Raw genomic sequence first — 13,441 nt, 5'->3', positions numbered from 1 at the left:
AAAAAAAAAAAAAAAAAAAAAAAAAAAAAAAAAAAAAAAAAAAAAAAAAAGAGAAAGAAAGGAAGAAGAAAACGAAGAACAGAGAAGTTTCGAAAACTCACAGCCATTCGAAGTTCCACAAGGATTAACTTCCAAAACCGTACACTCTCAAACGAAATCGAGCATCCTATTTTAACTTCTTCGAAGTTCCACCTGCACCGAAAAAGTTAAAACAAACGAAAATCGAAATATGATGAACAATAAACCAATAAACTAAAGAAAAGCAAACTTCCATTAAATTATTGACCTGCTCTAGCGACATTATTGGACTCGAAGTAGGACCAGAAGCATAATCCAGAGAATTAATGTGAAAACGCTTTGGAAATCGGATAAAGTTGCAATTACAATTGCAAGACAGATCTGCAAATAATCATTTCCGTTTTGAACGGAGAAGTTTGGCGAACTGAAATAAATTAATTTGGGGAGAAGAAGAAAATGATTTGAAAACAACATTTTTCACTCCACATTGAGGTGAAAGATTTTTGTATCCTTTTCACTGTTTCTCTGAACCTTTGGATAAAGAAAAGCAAAAGAAAATATCGAGAAATGGAAAAAATGATGAGGGATGGAGACGACGAACTTGACAACTGGATGATTAAAATCATCGACAGCGACCCGTCTGTCGGCCCATTAATAGTGCAAACTTCACACTCTCACTTAATAAATATTAAAATATAATTAGTTTGATAAATTTATCAAATCATAAAAATTTAAATTTGAGTTTTATTATATTTTTAATAATTTTAAATTTAGGTTTGATTTTTTTAAATAAATAATAAACTTTATCAACATTCTGGTTATAGATTTTATATTTTCACGTGGTATAAAATTAACGTGTAAAATATGTAAAATCATGTTTTATGAAACTATAAACCATTTATTTATTTTAATTCAACAAAATCTAAATAAATTCATAATCAAGTTATTCTATATTTTTCTTTTATTTTATTTAATATTTACAAGTTGAGTTTTTTGAGATAGCTTTTATTGAGTGATCATAAAAGTGGTAGGTTGCAGTGTTGCTGCTTAATCATGTTGTATTTGAAAGAGACAAACATATATTAGTTTTATTTGTATTTAATTTCATATTATTATTATTATTATTATTATTATTATTATTATTATTATTATTTATACTCACAACTCTTAAAAATAATTTAAAACTTGTTAAAAATATATATTCTAATTAAGTTTTAAATATTAATTGAACTATGAGAATTTTATCCACCAAAATAAGCATATGTAAAAAAATAAAACTGAAAATTATCCCAAAAACTCAAAAACATACCAAGCAAATGCCAAACAATTCATACCATTTAGCTTTAGGTGTAAAGATAGTTTAAATTTAGAATATTGAAATGCATTCAGCATCTATAAACCATTCCATTCCAAGAAATAAAGAAACCAGGAGAAGAGCATTGATCATCTTCTTCCCAGGCTTTTACACAGAACAGAAAGACACTCAATTGATTAAACAGGAGCCATTAGATGTTTGCAATTTCAGGTCGTGAAGTAATAATGTGTATGTACATGCATTGCGTGGGAACCCTCATCATTTCTTCCCGCTCTTCTTCAGCCCAGCTCCTCCAAACGCTCCCTTCTGTTGGGCCTTCGCTCTAAGCTCCCTGAGCGCCTGTAACATAAATTTTACACACAATTCAAAACCTTCAATGCAAGTTTATGGTTATATTATATTTCAAGAAATTTAGTGAATGAATCGGTACTAATGAAATAAAAACGAAAATGAGGGAACCAAAACGAACAGAAGTATCAAAAAATCAGCTGTTTTCAACTTTTTCTTTTAAAAAGAGCCGATTTCAACTTCAAAGTTCAAGTTCTAACCTTTTCCTCGTCCTTCTTCTTCTGGATATTTGCCATATCAACCTGTTGAGAAAACGCAGAAAAATTCAAAGTTCAGTTTTGAGAATAAGAGTTTCTCCACAACGATTAAGATAGAGACAGTTGCAGTTCCCTCCATTTTTCCCTCGTGAAGGGATCGATCATTAATTAAAAATGACCAATGAATGGGATAGACAGTTCAGGAGAGGGCATCGATTAATAATAATTGTAGCTCGGACTTCCCTCCCCGTTGAATAGAATGGACAATAATGATTCTTGCAATTAAAAATAATAACAAGAAAAAAGGCACAAAAAAACTACACCAAAACCAAAAATCAGGCGCACGTTAATGAAAAATAACTTCTATTCTCTTTTACAGCCTTCAAAACTTGATCAGGCAGATTGAAATTCTTCGATCCAAAAAATTGTATAAAAAATAAACAGAACCAGGAAGAACATAGATTTGCGGCATAGATCCATTAAGGAAAAAAAAAAAAAAAACAAAAAAAAAATCCAAAGAGTACCTCGTCGTAATCTTTCTTCTCGACCTTGGGTTGCTTCAGAGGCTTTGCTTTCCCTCCTGTAAAGACATACAACGCAATCGATGAGACTACCGAATCCAAGATGAAATCGGAAAAGAACGCTCAATAGATCGTACCTTGTTTGGACGACATGGCTGAGATATCGTTAGGGTTTGGCCGAGTCGAAGGGAACAATGAAGAGGGATCGCCCGAGTCGAAGAGATCAACCGGCCGGCAGCTATTATTTATAGTGGCACAAAGCATTGCGCGTTTTTTTAAAAAGAAAATAAAATATGTGGTTCAAGAAATAATACCTTTTTCCTATTTCTAAATTACTTTAAAATTTATAAAAATTAGTTCGCTCAAAAATCCCATCAAAACTTAGCCATAGCAATTTAAATGATTGCTGACGATTTAAACCTTTTACGTATTAACCTTATGATTTTAAAACACATCTATTAGAGAGAGGTTCTTTACTCTTATAAAAAAATGTTCCGTATCTCTAACCGATGTGGGATCTCACAATGTTACGAGTATGATTATAAACCTAATATAGTTTACTTATGATATTAATGAGTTGCAAGTGCATTGTATCACGGACATGCTTGTCTAAAGCGTGTTGTTCATGGCCGCATGCCCGTTGCATGTCAAAATCCTTGTTTTGCATCACTTTATTGCCTTCCTTACCGCTTTCATGATGTACAGTTTTCCTATTGTATTTTCTAAATGTATGATGTTTTAACAGAATCATATCTACCCTTGATAGACCTAAAATGCATCCGAATAGACTATAGGGAATGAGACTAGTTCTTAATTTTTCCTACTCGGAGTTATATGCTATCTAACCCATTGTATTACCTTTTTCACTTATACCCTATGACATTACTTTCTTCCTTTCTCTCCATCTTGCTTTCAAACTCTTTTTCTAAAATATCTCTACCCCGTTTTCTAAAACCTTCTTCTTAAAAAGCAGGGCCAGAAGCTTGGGTATACGTCGTCAGGCCAAAGGCAACAAGATTTCTAGTTGGCTGACTCACTCGATGGTGAGAGTGAGTGCCGCACAATCGCCTACAAACATCCTATAAGAGTGTGATGGTGACACATTCCACTAGTAGCTTTCAAACAGGAGCAGTTAAATAAGGTATTGCACTTTATACAAAATGACATTTCTCATCAAATTTCCAAACCAACAACATTTTTCTGAATCACAATATTTCAGAAATCTAGAGGATCTAAAACCGTCATTATGTGTATAGTGACATGTAAACTTTAACTAGACGGTAAAATCAGGTCATACATAAACGGTAAAATCAAAGGCAAAGCAAATAGTACCTGGATAATAGCATCCATGTTGGCACCAGATTGTGTCTCATCTAATTGAACCTAGAGCGAATCGGAGATATCTGTAATGGATACTAAGATAGAAATGTATGCACAGAGTTCCAATGTTCAATAAACAAATACCATTATAATAGCCGAGCGGGTTTTGAGCTTTCAACAATCATCCACCCGCCTTCTTCTGAAGAGAACAGATATCTAAAAAGAATGAACAACCAGAGGACATTTCAATCATCCATTAAACAACTAAAATGAAGAAGTAGACCACAAACAATAAGCCTGAAGTTCTAAGGTTTCTTCAAAATTTACTCACCATTATGTCCCAAACTCATTTTGATGAACAGGTTAAACGAAGTTCAGCAGCACAACAAATTTCTCAATAAGGAACCTAATTCCTTAGAACTAGAATAAATTTAAAGCTTTACATGTCTCCATAAGGCACTATAAAATGCGATCGCATGTGAGATCCCGCGTCGATGGAAGAGGAGAAATGAGAGCTAGTGAGGACACTGGCCCTAAAAAAAGGTGGATTGTGAGATCCCACATTGGTTGAAGAGTGGAACGAATGTCAATCCCACATCGATTGGAGAGGAAAACAAGTGTCAGCAAGGACGCTGGGCCTTGAAGGAGATGGACTATGAGATCCCATATCAATTGGAGAGGGTAACAAAAACAACTTGTCCCGTTATTTCATTTGGGCAGAGCCCGTGTCTAACGAGCTAGAGCAATTAAGGAAAAGTGAAGCAGTGAGTTTCTAAACTTGCTCTTGATTCATTTTAGCAGAGTACGTATCTAACGAGCTACAATTTTAGGAATGTCGACGCCTAACAGTTCCTAAACTAGATGTATTTCATTCATAATCGCTCTAAAAATCAATCCCGCACAAAATTATCGTGTAATGTATAGCTAACAACGTCCTACAATAACACACACACCAACACGACATTTCAAGAATCAAATTCATCTCCAAGATCTCGGTTACCTACATGTTCGTCATATTCATGAAGCGCCACCGCATATCAGGGCGTTCCCTCGCGTTCCGGCGCAGCATATCGGATATTACAGCTTTAGATAAATCAATGTTGGGGTGCATCGAAAGCCGGCGTCTAGAGCTACTCAGAGAGACTGGCTGAGCTCAGGCCACTCGGCATACCACTAGAAAACATCGCCATCGCCATGGATACCGTCGGCTTCCCCCATGGCTGTGGTCTTTGCTTGAGAGTCTATGCTTCCCTCGAGGGTTTTGGCGCCACCACGCGACTAAATAAATAAATAAATTAGATTTTATCTAAACTTTTAATTTCAAATTCATTTAATTTATTTTAAAAAATAAATGATAGTGTAATAATAGAAAAATGAAACGCTAATTAATAAAAATAACTCTTAATTTCTAAAAAAAAAATACTAAATATTCTTTAACTTTCATTTTTTTTAATAATACTCCTAAATTTATAAAATAAATAAATAATTCTCTTAATTTTTAACAAATAGAAAATATCATTTGAAAATATTTTATATTTTATTTAAAAAATATCTTTAAATTTAGAAATTTGATTTTATTGTTTTGATATATTTTTTAGAAAAATACATTATGACATGATCAAATCTCTTGTAATTATATTACAAATTAAAGTGCAAAATCTAGTTCATTGGTTGAAGATCTATTTAGACAGTTACATCTCAATATAATAATTAATAAATATATTGAATAATATAATAATCAATAATTTGTTATGTTTTTTTTTAAATAATTTATATACGTTCAAATATTCTTAAATTCACATTAAGAAACATTTTAAGCGTAATCTTACAAAATAAATAAATAAGCGGGGAGCGTGACGAGCTCGAAAGCACATGAGCGCGTGAATCACACGCGGATGTAAAGCGCTTCAAAGTCGGATTCTGATTCCATTAATCACGAGGCGCGCCAAAGCTCGATGACCGGAGCAATATCAACCGTCGGCTTATTTAATCCGACGGTAACAAATGATTTCCGTCATCTTCCATTATATCCTCACCACGCGCTCGTCGTCCTCCTTCTGGGTAATCCCTAATTGGTTCGGACTCTCAGCTTAGATCTCTTCCGATCGCTTCGCAATACCGACAGAAAGACCTCAGGAATTTGAATTTCAAGAATCCAAGAATGGTTATTCTCTAGCTTAGATCTATTTCGGAACGGTCAGTAGTTTCTTCAATCTTCTTGTTCTTCCTCAGTTTCGAAGTTCTTGGTTTTCATTTCTTGATTCTTCTTTACATGTTTAGTTCTATTGCTCCGTGATTGTTGTGTATGGAGATTCGAACCATTGCCTGTTTCTTGAATTTCTTGAGGAATTCAAGTCATGATGGAAAAATGAAAGAAATGGAAAAAGTTTGTAGAACTGTTAGGGCCAGCGTGGATATTTTGTTTCTAAATTTGCATCAGAAAACGTTGGTTATGGTTCTTAGCGTCGTTGTGTTCGAGTTAGTTTACTACTGACGTCTCTTATATGCACGGCAAAGAATTGAAGAGATGATGTATGAAGGTTACAATTACGTCTTCTTAGCTTAGTCCGATTCTAGGTTTGGCGGTTTCTGTTATTGCAAGCAAAGTACAAAATATGGAGATAGTAATTTTGGTACTGTCGTTTATGGCGTCTTAACTTGACTTAGGAGCTTAGGAAGGTGGAAAATTTTTCTCTGTAGGCCTTACACATCTGCCGGTTGTTTTCCTTAATGAAATTGGTCAATCGATCCTCTAGTCTTAAGAATCTACAGCAATTCAGACAAGTTTCCTCATCAAATACATATTTCCTTCAGATGTTCTTGGGTTAAAAATGGAAGTAAATTCTGCTTTGACTTGTATGTGTGTTGTTTTATGCACTGACTTATTGAAAAATATGATTGCAGGTTTGTAAAATTTGAACGATCCTACCAGGCAATTCGATTATCTTCAGGCATACTTAATTTTCGAATGGCAGATACAATATCTAGTTTCTGGGGTCCTGTTACATCTCCTGAGTGGTGTGAAAGCAACTATGTCTACTCTTCTTACATTGCCGAATTCTTCAACACGATATCAAATATTCCATGCCTCATTTTAGCACTTATTGGTCTCGTAAATGCCTTGAGACAAAGGTTTGAGAAGAGGTTTAGTGTTCTTCACATATCAAATATGATCCTTTCCATTGGAAGCATGCTGTATCATGCTACCCTTCAACGAGTGTAAGTCTTCTTCCTTTATATTGAAGAATAAAGAATGAAGATGATTATGTGACCGTCCTATTTTTTCGCTTGGAATTTTGTATTAATTGCTTGAGTTGAAATGTTAATTTTAGTATGTATAGGTTGTGAATAAAAAAGTCGATATAAGATAGATTCCACGAGTGATCAAATTACAAAACGTTGTTGTGTGGAGTTAAGGGACGAACTACTTTGGATCCTCTTTGGGCTTTTCCTTTTGGGCTCCTCTTCAAGGTTTTTAAAACGCGTTTGCTAGGGAAAAGTTTCCACACCCTTATAAAGAATGTTTTGTTATCTTCTCCAACCAACGTGGGATTTCACAGTTTACGTCTACGAACTTATTTTAGTTAACGCACACTCCCTTGCAAAAAGAAGTTAGAACTGTCTATGCATTTCATTCTTGATTGGAATTCATGCTCTCATCTCTGATTTTATATTTTTGTAACTTTTTACACCCCCTCTACCGAGGTCTGGTACATGTCATGATGAGTGCCCTGTAAAATTATTTCTTCTGGAACTTTTACGGTGTATTTCTACGACTTAGTATTCATAAATGTTCTTGTGAACGTTAATTATCGCTCGTGGATGCATAACTTCATTATGCTATCAAATTTATGAATGTTTTCAGCATTGGCTTGCATGCTCTGTCAAATCTTCTTTCATTATAAGTATTCATAAATGTTCTTACGAACGTTAACTATTGCTATTGGATGCATAACTTCATTATGCTATCAAATTTATGAATGCTTTTCTGTGAAATCTTCATCCATTGTAATATCCTATTGGATTCAACTCTAAACTTATTTTCAGACAACAGCAAGGCGATGAAACACCTATGGTATGGGAAATGCTCCTCTATATCTACATCCTTTATTCGCCCGATTGGCACTACCGAAGCACGATGCCAACGTTCTTGTTTCTATATGGAGCTGCCTTTGCTGTTGCTCATGCAATTGTCCGTTTCGGAGCAGGCTTTAAGGTACACTATGCAATACTATGTCTCCTCTGCATCCCAAGAATGTACAAGTACTATATTCACACGAACGACATACATGCTAAGCGGCTTGCAAAATTATACTTGACAACCATCTCTCTTGGGACTGTTTGCTGGCTTTTTGATCGCTTATACTGCAAGAACATCTCTAGCTGGTATATAAACCCACAGGGTCATGCATTATGGCATGTATTAATGGGGTTCAATTCTTATTTCGCCAATACATTTTTAATGTTTTGTCGTGCTCAACAACTAGAATGGAACCCGAGAGTAGTCCACTTTTGGGGATTGTTTCCATACGTGAAGATTCAAAAACCAAAGAGCCAGTGACCGATGGATGGTTGGTTGGTTGGTTGTGTCTTGGAAGGAAAAAACGACATTCTTTTAATCTTGAAATGATGGGTTTTTGGTTTTTGGTTTTTGGCTGGTTACTATCAATAGGATTAGACATTCTTTTACCCCCTCCCTGGCCCTTCTTTGCCTTCTCATATGGATGTAAATCATACTCAGAATGTCTGTGTCATTGATTTAGATTGGGTTTTTCTGCAGCTGTAAACTTGTGTTCTTTCGTTCTTTCTTTCTTCTTTTTCTTTTATTAAGCAGTTCTCCAGTTTTACTCTTCTTATAGGAAATGTGTTTTGTTTAGTATTTTCATTCATTTGCAATAGAATTGTCTTCCAAAAGGATGATGCCCTTGGGGCTTAGTTTCACAATTTTGAAAGGTCTTTACATATTCACTTGGAACTCTTTAGTGTGCAATGGATCATGCCAAAGTTCGATGGTTATATAATATACATGATGGTTGTAAACTCACAATATTAGCTTTCTTTAGGCTTAATGTTTCTATCCGTTTTCTTATTAAGAGATTTCTTTAACTACGAGATAAGACATATCTTTGATAGAGAGATCTCTCTAACAATTTATATTTAATTTTGATATTTTGTATCAATTTAAATTTCATCCTGACATATGTATTGATTAAATGCATAACTTTATAGATAAGGTAATAATTAGTATAAATTACTTACAAAACAAATCAAATCTTGTTTAGGGGTTAGTTTTTATAAGACATGCGTTCTTCTTTATAGAAAGCTCTTAGTGCTCTCCTACCATCCGCATTTCCAAAGATGGATGGAAGGCTCTTCACTCTCTTTAGTCTAAGTAGAATTGATCTACATAGCAAGACTACTAGTTTTCATATCGTGAACATATCCATATCTTTGTCCGATAAGAGATACTAGTGACATTTTTACTAAATTTTTGTAATTTTTAAATCATTTATTTATAAAGAATGTGATAATTTTTCTTTAAAATTTTGAAGGATTAAATGATAGCCAAAAAAAAAAAGTGAATAATTGTAAAATATTTAAATTGATATATAATATATATTTGCCTCATGATATGAATAATAGTAATAAAAAAGGAAGGGTAGATTTGAACCTACAAACCATAAAAGAGTTGAAATATCCATCTACCGAAGCATACGAGCTTAACAACCAAGGAAAATCAATTTCACGAGGACTGAGTATAATGTAAAAGTGAACAAAACCTTGGAGATGCAAGAAATTATGAGTCAGAATGGCGTCTAATCAGTCGAAAAAGAAAACTGGCAAGGGAAGTCAGAGAGGGATGGTATTAACAATGGCGTCTAATAGCTTCTCTTCCAACTTCTTTTCATCAACCCACATGGAACTCTGCCTTCTTATTACCTCATTCTTTTCTTTCTTCTTCTCTTCTCTCTTCTTTTCCATCATTCTCCAATGCTCAAGCTTCTCTCCTCTTTCTTTCATCTACATCACATCAAGCGAACCGAACCGCATTAGATGATCGTATCGAAGAATGAAATACAAGAACAAGATAATATTTTCTATCCTTTTGAACTAATATCCTGCTGCTTAAGAAAGTGATTTCAAGATGATCAATCCAATTGAACCGATGTTCACATAGGCTAGGTGACACTAGATGTCACGGTCATGCTTGTCCAAGGCGTTTTGCCCATGGCCGCATGCCCGTAACATGCCGAAACCCTTGCCTAATTGTGACACTAGGCACTTCTGTTTTTGTCTTTTTGTTGGAGAAATTCGTACCAAGAATAAACTAGCCATTACATGTGCCACGTAAAAGAGTGTATATCAATCGAATCGATCCAGTAAACATTGCTATGGAATGTCAATTCGATAAGGTCCATACGACATAAGATGAATTTAATGAAATCATGATCTAAGATGAGAATAATAATCATAAACTAATTATACGCAAAGTCATTCAGAAAGAACACATTATATGAAAAATCAAGCCCCTTATTCCAAGCCCTTCCAAATCAAGGGAAAGTTGAACTTCTCTCCTAAAAGGAAGTCCCCAAAAAGCCTCTCGATCCACCTTTGAAACATTGCGAAATGAGGCACATATCATAAATAGCAGCAAGCAAATCTTTAGGCATACTTCTATGCTAAATGAAGGAACGTCAATTCGGAAGTCAATCTAAAAATAGGGAAACTTGAGAAGGTGGGTTGAATAAGATTTTACTTGGTGACCAAGTCCTTTCAAGTTTGATCATCTTTTCACTTGAACACAAGATTTTGCCCCATCCTGAAGCCTTAGACGTTGAATTTTCTGTTGAACATTGGTGAAAGTTTAGTTGTTCTCAAAAAGTGGAGATAATTTGTTTTATCCAAAAAACTCCAAGGTAGTAGATGGTGCCATGTGCTACCAAGCTATGGAACATCCTTCTGAAGCTAATAAGGTCTAGCTTGCAATGAAAAGTTGTCCACAAAGCTGTGGAACATCATTATGGAGGACGCTTTGACGATGTTCCATGATTTTCTAAAGAATAGTTGGTTAAATACCTGACTAGATCAAACTTTCATTTGTTTTATTCCTAGGAAATCTGAAGCTACAAAAGTCTTAGATCTCAACCCCCCACCCCAAACAAAAAAAAAAACTTGATTACTGGTTTGCATAAGATGTCGGTCAACCGCCAAAGTCGTTTTCAAGTGAATCGAGCATGTGCATATTCAGAGGGGATTACTGGTGCAAAAATGTCCTACCTTTTGGCAACTATAACATGGGCTCTAATCCAAACAATTAGAGAAGCTTTATGAAACCATCTTGGATGGGGATTTTCTTTCATTTTGTATAATTTCATAATATCAATGGAATTGTTTTTCTATACCCAAAAAAAGAACAGTTAAGATGGATCTCACAGACGAATTCCTTAAAATCATACCTTCCAACATCATAAACTTTTTAAGAAGTGATTTCTAATGAAAAGCTTCCCTGTGTCTACTCAAGAAAAAGGGGGAAAAAAAATCCAAAAGTCCTTAAACCAACAGCACAAAAGCCACTGTCCCATTATGCCTTCCTTCTTAAATTGTTGCCACAAGGACTCAAAGACTTTGCAAAACAAAATCTTCACGTCCTGTAGAGTCTGAACTCTGATGGAGGCTCAATTTTAGAACTTTTGGTTCAAAAGCTCCACAAGGACTCAATTTGTTGTGACCCTTGGAGGCTCAATTTTAGTTCAAAAGCTCCACACAGTTACTCAATCAGCAAGTCAAATTATCAAAATCGCATCGATTATGTCAGCAAAAATGAGACCAGAAAACAAGCAGCACCATTTACATTTAGCAGATTTAAGACATGAAAGCGATAACAGCAATATTAACATCTTGCGTATATGTAACAACCCAAGTCCACTTCTAGTAGATATTTTCCGCTTCGGCCCATTACGTATCGTCGTCAAACTCACGGTTTTAAAACACGTCTACTAGGAGAGGTTTCGTTCCCCTCTCCAACTGATGTGAGATCTCACAATCTCACAATCCACCCCCTCGGGTGCCAACGTCTTTGCTGGCACACCACTTAGTGACTGACTCTGATACCATTTGTAACAGCCAAAACCCACCACTAGCAGATCTCCCTCAGCCTCACGTTTTTAAAACGCGTTTGCTAAGGAGAGGTCCCCATTTGTAAAACGCATTTTTAGGGGAGGTCTCTACACCCTTGTAGAGTAAAGGGTGCTTCATTCCCCTCTCCAACTAACGTGAATCTTACACTATAAGAGTAAATATACGAATTCAAGCCAGGAAACTGTTCGACTGAGCATGAGACAAGAGATTACACTTCTCTCGATCATTAAAAGAAAAATGAATAGATTGCTCTTTGAATCCAATTGATTAGAAGATGCAATGGATGCATTTCCAATCAAATTCTTTCCAATTAAGATCTTCAAACAATAATATCTCACGATGTAAATGTTCAAGAAGATAAGGAAACCACTTACCAAAGTCCGTCGGAACTCTTCATCAGCAACCTTACGCTCTTCGGCTCGGGCTTTCGCAGCTTCGGCTTTAAGCTTCTTGCGTTCCTCATTGGCAACCCTAAGCGCCTCTCTCTTGGCTTCATCCTTGCTCTGCTTTTCGAGCCTCAAGAGTTCGACCTCTTGGATGTAATTCTTGCGCACCTGCTTCACCTGCTTGGCGTAGTCCCTTCGGAGCAGAGCGAGTTTGGCCTGCGCTTCCTTAGGGTCTTTCGGCGCCTCCCAGCTGCCAACAAAGGCGCTCGCCTCCAAGTATTTGTGCGTCTGCTGGTGATTGTTATGGTGAGCGGACTTGATGGAAGTGGAGAAGGAGCGTAGAAGGTTATTAGAGAGATTGGTCGCAGAGCGGATCGCAGAACGAGAGGTTAACGCCATAGATGACTGTGATGGTAGAGGCACAAGCTTCGGGGCCTTGAAGAAGGTTTAACCTTTGTTTACTCTCTCCTCGAGGCTCTCGTGTTGTAAATATAAACGACACTTCTTTTGCACTTCACATAGTGATTCGACATGTCGACCAACTATGGTTTTCTAGGCGGCGATATTTAAGTTATTTTGTTTATATTATAAAGTTTTAAGAAAATTTTGTACTCACCGTGAAAATAACCATTTAAATAATTTTTGTTATCGAAAAACTAATTATTAAAAAATTCAAATATAATCGATTTTTTAATTAAAAAATTAAATAAAAAAAGATTTTAGAAAGATAGAAAATGAAATAAAGACTATATTTTCGTCTCCCCTACCAAAATTCATTCCTAATTTTAGTCGTTTTACTTTAAGTTAGTCCAATTTTAATTTTTATACTTCTAATAATTTTCCAATTTTAATTTTTATACTTTCAATAATTTTAATTTAAAAAAAATTAGTCATATTATAATTAAAAGATAATAAAGCTCAAATTACATAGACCAAAAATGATATTTTAACATAAAAATAAAATAATTATTATGGTTAAAAGGAAAATATGCAAAAATCACCCTAAAATGATATTGAATGCAAATTTGGGGAATTCACATCCATAATTTTATGATATGATATTTTATTTAATTATTTGAAGGATAAAAAGTTACATTGAAAATTATTAGACTTGATGATATTATTATAACAAAAAAAAAAAAAAAAAAAAAAAAAAAAAAAAAAAAAAAAAAAAAAAAAAAAAAAAAAAAAAAAAAA

The 13,441-nt window shown here is 34.8% G+C and overlaps 4 protein-coding genes and 1 long non-coding RNA gene across 6 annotated transcripts in view; 1 reads left to right on the top strand and 4 right to left on the bottom strand.

Annotated features, from left to right (window-relative positions):
- Positions 1-557, bottom strand: part of LOC111479753 (RPM1-interacting protein 4-like) — a 3,841-nt gene extending 3,284 nt beyond the window's left edge. The window contains exons 1-2 of the mRNA XM_023124596.1: positions 287-557; positions 102-192 (exon numbers count right to left, since the gene is read on the bottom strand). Of these exons, the coding sequence (XP_022980364.1) occupies positions 102-107 (6 nt within the window). The 5' untranslated portion in view covers positions 108-192; positions 287-557. The remainder of the gene's footprint in view (positions 1-101; positions 193-286) is intronic.
- Positions 558-1,360: 803 nt separating this feature from the next.
- LOC111479817 (translation machinery-associated protein 7-like) lies at positions 1,361-2,682 on the bottom strand. Its single transcript, XM_023124684.1, has 4 exons — positions 2,537-2,682; positions 2,403-2,458; positions 1,882-1,923; positions 1,361-1,672 (listed from the first exon to the last, which is right to left on the bottom strand). Exons 1-4 carry the CDS (start codon positions 2,661-2,663, stop codon positions 1,592-1,594), a joined length of 306 nt encoding a protein of 101 aa, XP_022980452.1. The 5' UTR covers positions 2,664-2,682; the 3' UTR covers positions 1,361-1,591.
- An 862-nt stretch (positions 2,683-3,544) lies between these two features.
- Positions 3,545-4,927, bottom strand: LOC111479836. Of its 2 annotated transcripts, none has more exons than XR_002717706.1 (3): positions 4,720-4,927; positions 3,864-3,935; positions 3,545-3,782 (listed from the first exon to the last, which is right to left on the bottom strand). It is a non-coding gene; the product is annotated as an uncharacterized LOC111479836 (long non-coding RNA). The 2 variants fall into 2 exon arrangements; XR_002717705.1 differs by having other exon boundaries at positions 4,724-4,927.
- Positions 4,928-5,672: 745 nt separating this feature from the next.
- On the top strand, positions 5,673-8,716 carry LOC111479763 (alkaline ceramidase-like). Its single transcript, XM_023124609.1, has 3 exons — positions 5,673-5,915; positions 6,624-6,938; positions 7,767-8,716. The coding sequence occupies exons 2-3, from the start codon at positions 6,688-6,690 to the stop codon at positions 8,278-8,280; spliced, it is 765 nt and encodes a 254-aa protein (XP_022980377.1). The 5' UTR covers positions 5,673-5,915; positions 6,624-6,687; the 3' UTR covers positions 8,281-8,716.
- Positions 8,717-9,381: 665 nt separating this feature from the next.
- On the bottom strand, positions 9,382-12,721 carry LOC111479798 (ATP synthase subunit b). Its single transcript, XM_023124661.1, has 2 exons — positions 12,233-12,721; positions 9,382-9,740 (listed from the first exon to the last, which is right to left on the bottom strand). The coding sequence occupies exons 1-2, from the start codon at positions 12,641-12,643 to the stop codon at positions 9,570-9,572; spliced, it is 582 nt and encodes a 193-aa protein (XP_022980429.1). The 5' UTR covers positions 12,644-12,721; the 3' UTR covers positions 9,382-9,569.
- Positions 12,722-13,441: the final 720 nt, after the last annotated feature.

Source organism: Cucurbita maxima, unplaced genomic scaffold (genome assembly GCF_002738345.1).
Source record: "Cucurbita maxima cultivar Rimu unplaced genomic scaffold, Cmax_1.0 Cma_Scf00005, whole genome shotgun sequence".
In the NCBI taxonomy this organism is placed as follows: domain Eukaryota; kingdom Viridiplantae; phylum Streptophyta; class Magnoliopsida; order Cucurbitales; family Cucurbitaceae; genus Cucurbita; species Cucurbita maxima.
This window is presented reverse-complemented; position numbering and strand designations above follow the sequence as displayed.

Excerpts from the sequence above, each read along its gene's own strand:
- LOC111479817 (XM_023124684.1), bottom strand. The coding sequence starts at position 2,663 with ATGCTTTGTGCCACTATAAATAATAGCTGCCGGCCGGTTGATCTCTTC. Across the intron at positions 1,924-2,402 it reads AGAAGAAAGATTACGACGAG|GTTGATATGGCAAATATCCA; the intron begins GTACTCTTTGGA and ends TTTTCTCAACAG. Across the intron at positions 1,673-1,881 it reads AGAAGAAGGACGAGGAAAAG|GCGCTCAGGGAGCTTAGAGC; the intron begins GTTAGAACTTGA and ends TTTATGTTACAG.
- LOC111479763 (XM_023124609.1), top strand. The coding sequence starts at position 6,688 with ATGGCAGATACAATATCTAGTTTCTGGGGTCCTGTTACATCTCCTGAG. Across the intron at positions 6,939-7,766 it reads CATGCTACCCTTCAACGAGT|ACAACAGCAAGGCGATGAAA; the intron begins GTAAGTCTTCTT and ends ACTTATTTTCAG.
- LOC111479798 (XM_023124661.1), bottom strand. The coding sequence starts at position 12,643 with ATGGCGTTAACCTCTCGTTCTGCGATCCGCTCTGCGACCAATCTCTCT. Across the intron at positions 9,741-12,232 it reads AAGAGTTCCGACGGACTTTG|ATGAAAGAAAGAGGAGAGAA; the intron begins GTAAGTGGTTTC and ends GATGTGATGTAG.